This window comes from Aquarana catesbeiana, linkage group LG04, assembly GCF_042186555.1.
Source record: "Aquarana catesbeiana isolate 2022-GZ linkage group LG04, ASM4218655v1, whole genome shotgun sequence".
Classification (NCBI taxonomy): Eukaryota; Metazoa; Chordata; class Amphibia; order Anura; family Ranidae; genus Aquarana; species Aquarana catesbeiana.
In genome coordinates, this window is record NC_133327.1 from 624,071,124 (window position 1) to 624,084,383 (window position 13,260).

Sequence of the window (13,260 nt, forward strand, 5' to 3'; positions counted from 1 at the left end):
ACTTCCTGTCTAAAGGCCCATACACACGATAGGACTTTTTGACAACTCACATGCAAATTAGCTGTTTTAAGACAACATCCGACAGTATGTACGCTCCATCGGACAAACTTTTTAGGTTTTCATCGGACAAATGTTGGCTGTGCAGACAAACTTTCCTGCAACAAAAGTCCTATGGTGCTAAATCCTATCGTGTGTACACAAGTCCATAGGACTTAAGTCCAAAGTAACAAAAACGCATGCTCAGAACCAATGCAAACGATCAGACAACAATACAGAAGTTGACCAAAATGGTGGTGGTAAAGCGCTGAAAAACCACTTGATTTGGTGAAAGTTGGCTGAAAAAGTCCAGCCGTGTGTATGCTTGATTAGTTTACGGCCAACGCCCTTTGTACAAAAATCCACGGGAAAGTTTGTACAAAGTCCGACCGTGTATATGAGGCTTTAGTGTGTCTGCATTTTAAATGAAGTAGTAAATCACACACCTGTGGACAGCAGCAGTGTGAGTCTGGGTAAGGGGAGTGTCTTATGCACTAGCAGATATAGGTGGACATGACTAACAAATCAAACCTGAACTCCAGTTAACACATAAGCAGTTACAGTTTTTTTTTTCCCCTTTTGGGGTAAAGGTTTTACATACATGAATAAAAGCTGATCACTGTAAGCACCGTCAGTGGTAAATGTTTTGTCTCAAACCTCTAAGCACTACTTTGCCTGCACAGGTTGGCTGTTAAAGTAAGTTGAAAAACAATAATTTACTAGCTGTATCACCAGGTGAAAAAGGGGAGCCTAAAAAAAATAAATAAGAACTAATGCAGCCTCCACATCCAAGAATTAGTAAGCTGCAATTTAATACATTTTTGTTTTTAGGTTTAATACTGGACAACCCGTTAAAACCCCATGTTGTATTTAAAGGCAGTGGGCTTGCAATGTGAAAGCATTTTGAATGCAAGAAATTTCAGGGTTTGATATGTTCCTGAGTCTGACACTTGTGTATGCTTTAGCATGGTTTACCGAACAGTAACAAAAATTGATCTCACAAACAGCACAAGTGTCTGAAAAGCAGGTTCTGCATCATCGGCAGATTGAGTTTAATGGAAAACATGAAAGACATTAAAAAAGGTCCAAACTGCAGATTATTCTTAGTCAACTGTGTATTACAAATATCCCACTCAACAACCCTCAACACAAATATATTTTTCTACCTCGCATTCAAAACAGTACGTTTAAAAGTGGGCCTCCCATCCAATAGAAATCAAGGGAGTCATCTCTTTGGATCGGTCCACTATAGCAGAGAATTCTACCTGAACTGTGACTGGATGGCAGGTACACTAAGTGCAGCACTAGTGTATTGCTTTGACAATATGGCACCTTTATTTACAGTAATTTTGCACAAAACATAATCGTGATCTTAAAATGACTTTACTTATGCTTTGTCCATGAAGGACAAAGCAACAGGTAACCTTTAGGAACGGCCCCCAGCAGTATATACTTACCTTCCCTACAGTCCCTGCTGCTGGGTACAAGGAGCAATAGCCTAGCTTCATATCTATCCCCATGATGGTGTTGTTGCTTGGAGATTGGCTATTCATGCACCCAGAGCTGTCACATGGGGACAGAGAGAGCGTTCAGCCCCAAGTCACACCTTGAAGCTTATACAGGGCTTTCTTTTTCATAAAGTAAAATAGTTTATTTATGAGGCTTAAGAGCATCTGTGCTTTGCTCATGCAGAACAATAAAGACTGGTGGAATATTTCTTGCAGGCACTGGGGAATCTAAGCTTGAGATCTCCCAGGCATATTTATAGACATTCCAACAAATAGTCTGTTCTCTGTAAAGCCAGTGAGAAATCAGAGAGGGAAGAGAAGACCTGCAACCACTCATAGTGCTGGATTGATAGAAGTACGTGTTTAGGGAGGAGGGCGCTTTAGCTTTAAAACAACTTTAAGTTCATTACAAACATGGTGAGGAAGATTTACTAAAACTGGAGAATCTGGTGCAGCTGTGAATAAGCAATCAGCTTCTGACTTCAGCTTGTTCAATAAGGCTTTGAGAATAAGCCCTGGTTCACAACAGTGTGGCTTTGAAATCCTGCTACTTTAGCGCGACTTCAAAGCAGCAGATCAGCATGCAATTTGCACCTCAAATTTCATTGCAGCTTGTGACTTCAACAGATGTCTATGCAAGTTGCAATGAAAATTGGGAAAAAAAAAAAGTAGTGCAGGGACCCAATGCTGCAATTTGACCGGTTCCAAAGCCGGTAATAGGGTGCAACTTGTCATGCAATTTTTGAACTGACAAATTGTATGACAAAGCACACCGGTATGTAGGAGGGCTAGAAGCTAATTGGTTATTATGCACAGGTGCACTACATTCTGTGTGCTCCAGTTTTAATAAATCTCCCCGTGTGTGTTTCACTTATGGGTCAGCCAGGTAGTTCTATATATTCTAGAGATCTGCTAACAATTCTCTCTCTGGCTATTCATAATGTAAAATCAAGTGTGTGACTTCATTTACAATGGCTGCGAGAATACCCAAAAATTGTGCTGTAGAAATATTAACGATTGAAAGAATACGAGGAACAAATCGCAGCAGCATCTATTTACCAATATAAATTTTTCGTGGTCCGATCCTAAAATAGAGGCTTAGCCAGTAATACGGCTGCCTCCTTCTAGTAAATGAGAAACTGATCTCCCATCATGCTCTACTTTAAAAAAAATAATGAAGGCTGGTGGTTTCACCTCCCATGTCCCAAAGTCCCAACACAGAAATTGAAAGTTTAGGTCTACTTTAAACAATTACAGGATACCTATACAAAGTATGAAAGCCTACCACCTCCTTTTGAAAATGCTATTATGAAGATCACTGCACTGACTTTAGTACTTGGGAGTCAGATGGTTTGACCCATACATGATCTGCAGGTTTGATTTGGGTCACTGACTTAAAAAAAAATATATAGTATAGCCAAAGACAACATGTTCAAAAATGGCAGCCTGTTATTCACTTTCCTTAATGTCTCCTTTAAAGTGTTACTAAACCCACAAGAGTAAAATCGGTCTGTATATGCAGTAAAGCATGCTTGTTATACTCACTGGGAAACCAAAGTTAATCCTTTGCATTGTGTAAAAAGGCTGTTTGATCCTGTATGCAAAGATCCTCCCCTTTCATTATCTCCAAAACATGCCCAGAAAAGACAGAGTTACTGGAGTCACTATGCACATGCTCAGTTTGGTTTGTATTGCTAGAGTTTCTTTTTTTGTCGGGAGAGTGCATATGATCAGCACAGGGCCAATCAACACTGTCCACACAGTCAGGGATCCTGCATCTTGATAGGTCAGCCAGGGCAGTATGAAAACTTCTCCTACAAGCTTGAAGCAGGCACTGATATAAGTCACAAGACTCATGAGAAAAGGTATTTAGCAGTTTATATTTACCAAAATAATTGCATTTGTATGTTCTGTGAGGTGGGAGACCAGATATAGTGAATGCAGGGTCCTGGGTTTAGTAACACTTAAGAAACATTGTGGGTAGGTTCAATCAGCACAAACCTACATGCCTTTCATAACAAGGAACTCCCAGGGTGGCAGGGTTCACAGCTTAAACTTGGTATCAAGTCACATGGGGGTAGATTTGCTAAGGCTGGAGAACTAAGAATCTGGTGCAGCTGTGCATTGTAGCCAATCAGCTTCTAACCTCAGCTTGTTCAATTAAGCTTTGTGTGGGCTCCTTGAGGGTAGGGACCGATGTGAGTGTGCGATGTATATGTGGAGCGCTGCGTAATTTGACGGCGCTATATGGGTACCTTAAATAAACAGGGATAATTGTAGACACGCACCCACACTCACTCAGGCTGAACTGGATGGACTGGTGTCTTTATTCAACCTTACTAACTATGTAATAAAATCTGGAAGCTGATTTGTTTCTCTACTGAGCCTGATTTTGCACTCTCCAACTTTAGTAAATAAACCCCATGGTCTGCAGCAGCTCAGTCATCACACTTCCAAGAAGACTCCACTGGGGCAAGTCCTCTAGAGCAGTGGTCATCAACCCTGTCCTCAGGGCCCACTAACAGACCAGGTTTTCTGTATTACCTTGGGGAGATGCAGACTAGAATACTACAATCACTGAGCAGCAAATGATATCACCTGTGATGTATTTCAGTTATCTTGCAAACCTGGCCTGTTAGTGGGCCCTGGGGACAGGGTTGATGACCACTGCTCTAGAGCATGGCTGTAATATTAAAGGGATTCCCCTTGCTCCCTGTCTTTTGGATATTGTCAGAAGAATGGGAAGCAAAAGGACATCTCTCCATTGACAGCACAGGCAAAAATACAAGTGTGTGCAGCCTTTCCCCATTCTTGCCCAAAAAAGAAAATAAAATAGCTTACAAGCAAATCTACATTCTGAGATTAAGTATCATCTCACCTCCACCACCCCCCCAAAAAAATAACAATGTATGAGCTATTAAAGTGTTATTCTACCTAAATATTAGCATAAAACTACGTTAATAGCCCTGCTGGGACAGATTAAAAAAAAAAAAAAAAAAAAAAAAAAAAAAAAAGTAGGTGGTGGTGTAAGACCATTATTTCTGGAGAAAGTCCTCTTCCAGCTCCATTCTGTGCTATGCACATGGCTCTGGTTCTCATTGACATGATCTTTGCTGAAAAAGAAAAATCAGTTCTGATAAGCTCCATGAAGGGTTGGCATTTTAGCCCTTCTCTCAAACCCTGCTTAACACAGCTTGTTAGCGTTTCAGTAGAGGTCCACTTGAATAAAACTCACATGTATACATGTAAACGTCCCCACACACATTGACAAATGTGACATTTATGTCCCTGTGCTGTTCCTGGAAGGGAGTAATTGGTCATTGTGTACTATGGGACACCAGACAGGAAATCGGCTTTATCTTACAAAATATTCATCCCTGCTATGCCACTTTAGCTTTAAATACAATTTCTTTTTAAAACCTACCAAAATGTTTACATTTTTATCCATGAAAAAAATCAACCCCACTGGATGGAAATATGTCATTCTGGTGTATTCAAATGGCACAGAAATAGTTATACAATAAGAGTCCCAGAATCCTTAGACCAGAACCGTAGTGCTCCTCTGTGTTTAAAAAAAAGTTAAACACAAGTGATTGGATTTTTTTCTATTTAAATATTTTATGTTAAAAATACAGCAAAAAAATATGGAGTTGAAATAGGGAAAGAAAAATACTTTGCGAGTAGCAGTGCGTTATTGATTTGCATTGTTTCTGGTGGCTCTCCTCTCATGAAGCAGGTTAAGGCTTCCATCCTGTTCTTTGGCTCCTGATAAGCCTCAGTTGTTTAATAGGGCAAAAATCATACTGCAAGTACAAACAGAATACAGATTAGGTGCATTTCTGACAATCCCAGCTTCTACACTACATATGAAAGGTAATACAGTGGAATTTTTTTTTTTTTTTGTTAAAAAAAAAAGGAGTTACGCCTGTGCTGAGCTGTACACAAATTAATACAGTTATTGTGACTGCCCTAGTCCCTGCACAATAAAAAAAAAAATTAAAAAAAAAGGGGTCCATAAATTGAAAAACTGCATTCTGCATATTTCCAAGGCTGTTCATTTAAAAAAATGAAGTGATCTCTGAAACACAAATAGAACAGCGCCAGACTAAGTGCAGTAGCATAGAACAGGGTTCCCCAACCACCGGGCTGCGGACCGGTGCCAATACGTGACCTGTTGGGGGCCGCCCCACGCGGGGGGGGGGGTAGCGGCAGCTTGATCCCTATTTCCCTATTGGCAGTCACTTGTATTACCAGCCGGGCTCTGCCTCTTGTTGGTCGGTGGCAGGGGACCTGTATGTTGTGCCCCAGGGCTTTAGAAGGAGGAGAGTAGCTGACACTTGACAGGGGGCGGAGCTTTACTGGCTCACCCCCTGCTGTGCGACAATTAAATATACAGTTGTGCTCATAAGTTTACATACCTTGGCAGGGTATGCTCCCATACCCTCTCACTGTACTCATTGCTGTATTACTAATCTTTACTCAGCTATGTGCAATGTCCCATGAACAACAATGCATCTCATTTCAAATCAGTAAAAAACGTGGCAATTTCTTACTCCCGTGTGCAAGAGGCCTTACAAAGAGGTTTCCAGTATAAGTGGCAGACATTTAAAGCGGACTCTGCGTTTTCCTAAAGTTTCTACGAATAAATGTTGACACTGTTAAGTGATGAAATTCACCTGTATAAGTAAATGAAGAAACACAGTAGATGGAATCCTAACTTGATCATAGCCTCCTTCATGTGTGACTTTAACTGTCCTCGATTGTGGATCTCTGTAGGATCAAACACTCCCAAATTTCCACTTGGTACCATGATAAATCTGTGAAACAGGAGTGGAAATAAGAGTCCTTAAGCAACAAGACATAATGACAACCTTCTTTATGGTATTAGAATGGTCAACCAAAAACTGTCTTTTGTAGTTTTGCCACAGCACTTTTTTTTTTCTACCCTGAGAAAATAAAAATCACCAAAAATCATTGGAAAGTCGATGCACAAGATAAACAAGCTAGACACATATTTTATAAGAGCTGGAAATTGGAGATAGAGTTAGACAAGAAAAACGAATAAAAAGAAATCAACACATAACTTTAACTGAAAAGATTTTTTTTTTTTTAAATGCATTTTTTTGCAGGTAAGTGAATGTATCCTTTAACTAAAAAAAAAAAGGGAGCACATATACACTCACCGGTATATATTCCATGTCGCTACAGGAAGATTCAAACAGAAGATGAACCAGTGCAATGACACTAACATCAACACAGTCACCAGTGTGTGAGCAATCAGCTCTGGCACTATCCACTGTGAAAAAGAGAAAATTGAGGAGAATGCTTCATGAGAACTCACACCTTCCACAACATGTACAGCTTTGTGATAACATTATTAAAGAAACCCTGTCACTGGGGGAATGAAACAGAGCAAACTGCTACAGGTATGAAGTGCAAGTGCCACACCTGCAGCAATCTTCCGGTTATGGCTGAATCTAAGGCAGTTATGACAGGAAAAAAATTCAGCCATTTCTTGAAGCTTGCACGTCCCTTCCTCTGCATTGTATTGGTCATTGAGACTGCCCATAGTAGTAATGTGCCAACAGACACGTGTGTGAGCAAGCATTAGCGGCAAACTCTGATATTAATCTTTAAAATGGTAAACGTCCATGTATGATTTTTACCTATAGGTAAGCCTATAATAAGGCTTACCTATAGGTACTGTAAATATCTCCTAAACATGCGCCATTTAGGAGATATATACTTTAGATTGCGACTCTCAGTTAGGCACCATGACTGCCTAGGCACAGAGTAAGTGGTTGAAAAACCAGGAGGAGCCCGGGGTGCCGGCGGGGGACATGAGAAAAGGAGGATCGGGGCTGCTCTGTGGAAAACCTCTGCCACCACAGAGCAAGTATAACATGTTTTTTATTTTAAAGATGAAAAATGTGAGCCTTTAGTAACACTTTAAAGTAAACTCTCTTAATATTAAATACCTTTTTATTTTGGCACAGAAACTTTATGAAAACTTGCCTAAATGAGGACCTCCAGCCTCCTTCTGTTCTCTGGGATGTCTACATCCCACGCCAGGTGGCAGTGTTGCATGTGCACACCTGCATCCCCCCGGGCCCACATGTGCAGAGTGACGCAGGCCTTGCCAGTAGACATAGGCAAAGACCTGCCATGATCTGTGCATGCAAGAGGTATGCTCACAAACCCCTGCAGGTCTCTCTTCCAGGTCCTAACAAAGTCAGAGTGAAGTCTGATTGGACAAGGCAGAGATATAGAAGTCACTGTGCACACCTCAGGCTCGTCCAATCAAAGAATGCCTTATATTCACAAAAAAAACAAAACAAAAAGAAAACAATACAAGGTTTTCTATTAATGGCAGTGGCGCCAAGCAAGGGACCCCCTGTGTGTAGAGGGGAAGCCACTCGCATTGAACCTGAGCAGAACCCAGAAGAACGCTGCTATCACTGTAGTAGTACTGACTGCTACAGTGACTTTCAGCCTCCCCAGCAGTTCAGTGGCCCATCAGGTACATTTATAAAAGCTGGACCAATGTAACTGTGCCAAACAAATAATTTCTGGAGTTCAGTTTTACTGTGTTCAAGAGAACCATTTTGTAGACACATGAAAAGGCAGTATGAGACTAACAAAAGAACATCCTGCACGTTTGGTTTTACAATAATCGGGAAAAGCTCTGCTAAGATGCGTATAAGTATAAAATGTAACTCTGTGCGATGGGCTCGGATTTAAAACTACTACTAGAACATAGAGCCAAACCATTCACCATGACAGCAAATACACAAATACCTTATTTAACTTGGAGCAACAAGAGCGAGCATTTATGTAGTCACATTCCAAGTCTGAAAGAGTAATAATCTAAAATGTAAAGTTAAGGACAATATTTCTTTTATCTACAAAAGCCGCCTTGTAAATTAGAATGCTGCATTAATTCAGGGAATGTGCAAAGTACAGGCGACTTATTGTGCAAGAAGAATGACTGGCAAAGTGACACAATTACAACTGTATTGAGAGCAGAGTTGTTGGTTTACTCAATAAAAGAGTGCAAGGAGCAAACTGGCTCACCCATTACCAAATACTCAATGATTTAGATCAGAGGTCTTCAAACTGTGGCCCGTGGGCCAAATGCAGCCTTTTGCTTGCCTTTATCCAGCCCTCGGGGCACCATCCCCCCCCCCCCGATGCCAGCAATGGGGAACTAACCCTCCAATACCAGTGACAGGGCACTATGCCCCCTACTGATGATCAGAGGTGCTATGTCTTTTTTCATCCCACTGGACACAAAGTCAGAAGCATTGTTTACTCCCACCGACTCTGGGCATTTGCTACTCTCGGGGGACCATAGTCCGGCCTCCCTAATGTCTGAAGGACAATAATCTGGCCCTTTGTTTAGAAAGTTTGGAGACCCCCGATTTAGATCATACTAGATAGCAGTCATTCTGCTGGGCTTGCTCTGTAATGTGGAAGATGTTTCATCACTCATCCAAGTAGATTCCTCAGCTCTAACGAGTGTCGGGAACATCCTCCACCATATACAGTGCATCCGAAAAGTATTTACAGCGCTTCTCTTTTTCCACATTTTATTATGTCACAGCCCTCTTCCAAAATGGATTAAATACATTAATTTCCTCAAAATTTAAAACAAAAAAAAATACCCCATAATGACAAAGTGAAAGAAATGTAAAATCTTTGCAAATTTATAAAAAAAAAAAACAAAAAAGGAAGAAGAAAATCCCATGTACAGAAGTATTCACAGCCTTTACTCAATACTTTGTTGAAGCACCTTTGGTACCAATTACAGCCTCGAGTCTTTTTGAGTATGATGCTTCAAGCTTGGCACACCTATTTTTGGGCAGTTTCTCCCATTCTTCTTTGCAGGACCTCTCAAGCTCCATCAGGTTGGATGGGGAGCGTCTGTGCACAGCCATTTTCAAATTTCTCCAGAAATCTTCAATAGGGTTCAAGTCTGGGCCACTCAAAGACATTCACAGAGTTGTCCTGTAGGCACTCCTTTGTTATCTTGGCTGCGTGCTTAGGGTCGTTGTCCTGTTGGAAGATAAACCTTCGCCCCAGTCTGAGGTCCAGGGCACTCTGAAGCTGGTTTTCATCAAGGATGTCTCTGTACATTGCTGCATTCTTCTTTCCCTCGATCCTGACTAGTATCCTGGTTCCTGCCGCTGAAAACCATCCCCACATTATGATGCTGCCACCACCATGCATAACTGTAGCAATGGTATTGGCCGGGGGATGAGCGGTGTCTGGTTTCCTCCAGATATGACGCTTACCATTCAGGCCAAAGAGTTCAATCTTTGTTTCATCAGACCAGGGAATTTTGTTTCTCGAGGTCCGAGAGTCCTTCAGGTGCCTTTGGCAAACTCCAGGTGGGCTATGTGCCTTTTACTGAGGAGCGGCTTCCGTCTGGCCACTCTACCATAGAGGCCTGATTGGTGGAGTGCTGTAGAGATGGTTGTTCTTCTGAAAGATTCTCCTCTCTCCACAGAAAAATGCTGAAGCTCAGTCAGAGTGACCATCGGGTTCTTGGTCACCTCCCTGACTAAGGCCCTTCTTCCCCAATCACCCAGTTTGGTCAGGAGACCTGTTCTAGGTAGATAGTATCCTAGTGGTTCCAAACTTTTTCCATGTACAGATGGAGGTCACTATGCCGATTGGGACCTTCAACGCTGCAGATATTTTTCTGTACCCTTCCCCAGATCTGTGCCTCGATACAATCCTGTCGTCTCTGAGGTCTAAAGACAATTCCTTGGACTTTATGGCTTGGTTTTTGCTCCAACATGCTGTAGGACCTTATATAGACAGGTGTGTGCCTTTCCAAATCATGTCCAATCAACTAAATTTACCACAGGTGGAATCCAATCAAGTTGTAGACACAGCTCATGGATGATCAGTGAAGGATGCACCTGAGCTCAATTTTGAGTGTCATGTCAAAGGCTGTGAATACTTATGTACATGGGATTTGTTTTTTACAAATTTGCAAAGATTTCAAAACAAACTTCTTTCACTTTGTCATTATGGGGTATTGTTTGTAGAATTTTGAGGGAAATAATGAATTTAATCCATTTTGGAATAAGGCTGTAAGATAACAAAATGTGGAAAAAGTGAAGCGCTCTGAATAGCTACAGTCCTTATACTAGGAGTTCTCTTCTTCAGATCTGCAGGCTGAATTACAGGGACCCACTGGTTTCCTCAGCCACACTAAATCATCATGTAACACATAAACGCAGATATGTCTAAAAGCAAGATTGAAGGTGAGAAAATCTGTAAAACCGCTCACCTTGACAACTCATGATCCCGTGGTCAAGCTGAGTGACATGCTGGAGATACACAACTGACACACCTGTCATACACCCACATGACCAATAGGTGACATGCCTGACCTACACACCTGAGAGACAAGCGGTGAGCCAGAAATGCACACAAGACATGCTGGACATACAAGAGATGCACTCATAACACAAGTAATACACACAATGGGTGACACGCACAAATATCGCAGACAAGGGACACGTCAGTGACACACAACCAACATGCTCATATTACACACACACACGTCGGGTGCTATGTCTGATATACACATGAGAATTAGGGAAAGGTCAAGTCACACACAACCAATATTCCAAAAGAACAACACAGGTGATGGGTGATATGTGTGTTTTTTTATTGGTTGAACTAGATCAGGGGGTCTTCAAACTACGGCCCTCCAGTTGTTCAGGAACTACAATTCCCATTATGCCTAGTCATGTCTGTGAATGTCAGTGTTTTACAATGCCTCATGGGATGTGTAGTTCCGTAACAGCTGGAGGGCCGTAGTTTGAGGATCCCTGATACTAGATGGACTAGTGTCTTTTTTCAACCCAACTATGTACCTATGCAAGCAAGGGCAAATTATTTATGTAGCATTTACTTCCTGGAATCCATCTGCCCTTAGCTCAGGCATGCAGGCAGGTGGATGTGCTTAGCTGAGAAAAGCCCTCCTCCCCTTATAAATACTCCAGGGATCTGACATCATTTGTCAACCTGAAAACCAAGAAATAACTGAGGACATGTAATAAAAAAAGAAGTTTAAAACAAATATAATACACTTCCCTATCTATTTACTAATGGTAGCAGCAGAAGGATTAAAAAAAGTCAATGTTGACAGAGAGTGAAGCTCTGCTTTAACACACACACACATACAGCCAACACACCATAATACCACCTGTAATAATACACATGATAGGCGATCTGATATACACATGACAGACAAGTGACGCACCAGTAACACACACAGCCAATGGGTGATATGCTGGCCATCCAAGAGACACAGCGGTCACAAACTGTAATAATAATAATAAACATATGATGGACGATATGTCTGATAGGGGATATGGTGAAAACACACATGACTGATAGACCTCGCTCATACCTTGTGATTACATCTGTGACCGTGCAGGGCCGTGTTTTACCAGTATGGGGATGCACAGGTGTTCCATGTATTCCAGTGCTGGCAGTCCCACTGTCTATAGGGATACAACCACTATGCCCCAACATGACATCTGTGTGGGCCTCTGAGCACACATGGTGAGTTTGGGGACCCACACGAATGTCACGTTGGGACAATAATAGGACTGCCAGCACTGGGATGCACAGAACACCTGTACATCCCCATACCAGTAAAACACGGCCCGGCACGAATGTCATCCCAACGTGTAAACAAGGCCATAGGTGACATGTCTGACATACACATGCAGGCGACAAGAGACACACCAGTCATACGCACATTTCTTGGGTGACATGTTTGACATAGACATAAAAGACAAGGGACACCTCCGCGACACACAGCCTAAAGGTATTGTCAATATTCCCATCGCACACCTTTCTGGACATGGGCTCCTCAGTAGAGGGTGCTGCAGCAGTTACTGGGAACTGGGCCCATCATAAACCAATGACATCCGAAGTGGTTATTGCAGAAAAATCACACAACAAAGAATTAAGTTCAGGAGCTGCGCGGCTCCTTTGTGATGCGATCTTTCTGCAACAACAACTTTGGATGACATTTGACGATCCATGGTGTACTGGCGACACATACACACGACGGGTGAAGTACGGGACGGGGACACACACACACACGGCGGACGGGGGACACACGACGGGCGACGTACCGGGGGGGGGGGGGGGCACACAACAGACAAGACACAGGCCAGTGACACACCTGATAAAACACACAGCCTGCACCCACACAGGAGGGAACACACCTGCCAGTGACACCCAATTCACACACACCGATTGGCTGGTTCAATTAATTACCATAAAGACCCAAACGAAGGTTGTTGTCCATAGCAACCCTCCCTGGTTACTATGGCCAGCCTCCCCTCCCCCCAGCACCCATGTACCATCCCCAGTATACGTCACAGCCGTCCCCCTCCAGCCCGGTTCGTAAGTCACACAGCGGACGGTCAGCCGCCACACACAAAGGATACGAAGTAGACGGAGAGGAATATGAGGGCACAGCAGTCTATGAGAGAGAAGATGAAGAGCGCGGCCTCCATCCCGCCAGCCGCTCCTTCACCCACACCACGTGACCCAGAGACCTGTGCGGAAGCGCGTCACGTGACCCCAGGATCCGGCTGGGGAGGGCGGGCGATGTTACTATGACTACCGCACACTATTCCTATACTGCTACTTTACTTATTGAATAAAATACTTCTGA

General features: G+C 42.6%; 1 protein-coding gene across 1 annotated transcript; it reads right to left on the bottom strand.

Annotated features, from left to right (window-relative positions):
* Positions 1–1,049: 1,049 nt before the first annotated feature.
* On the bottom strand, positions 1,050–13,186 carry CNIH4 (cornichon family member 4). The gene is made up of 5 exons (XM_073628328.1): positions 13,031–13,186; positions 8,343–8,411; positions 6,728–6,840; positions 6,221–6,361; positions 1,050–5,347 (listed from the first exon to the last, which is right to left on the bottom strand). Exons 1-5 carry the CDS (start codon positions 13,097–13,099, stop codon positions 5,320–5,322), a joined length of 420 nt encoding a protein of 139 aa, XP_073484429.1. The 5' UTR covers positions 13,100–13,186; the 3' UTR covers positions 1,050–5,319.
* Between the last annotated feature and the right edge of the window lie 74 nt (positions 13,187–13,260).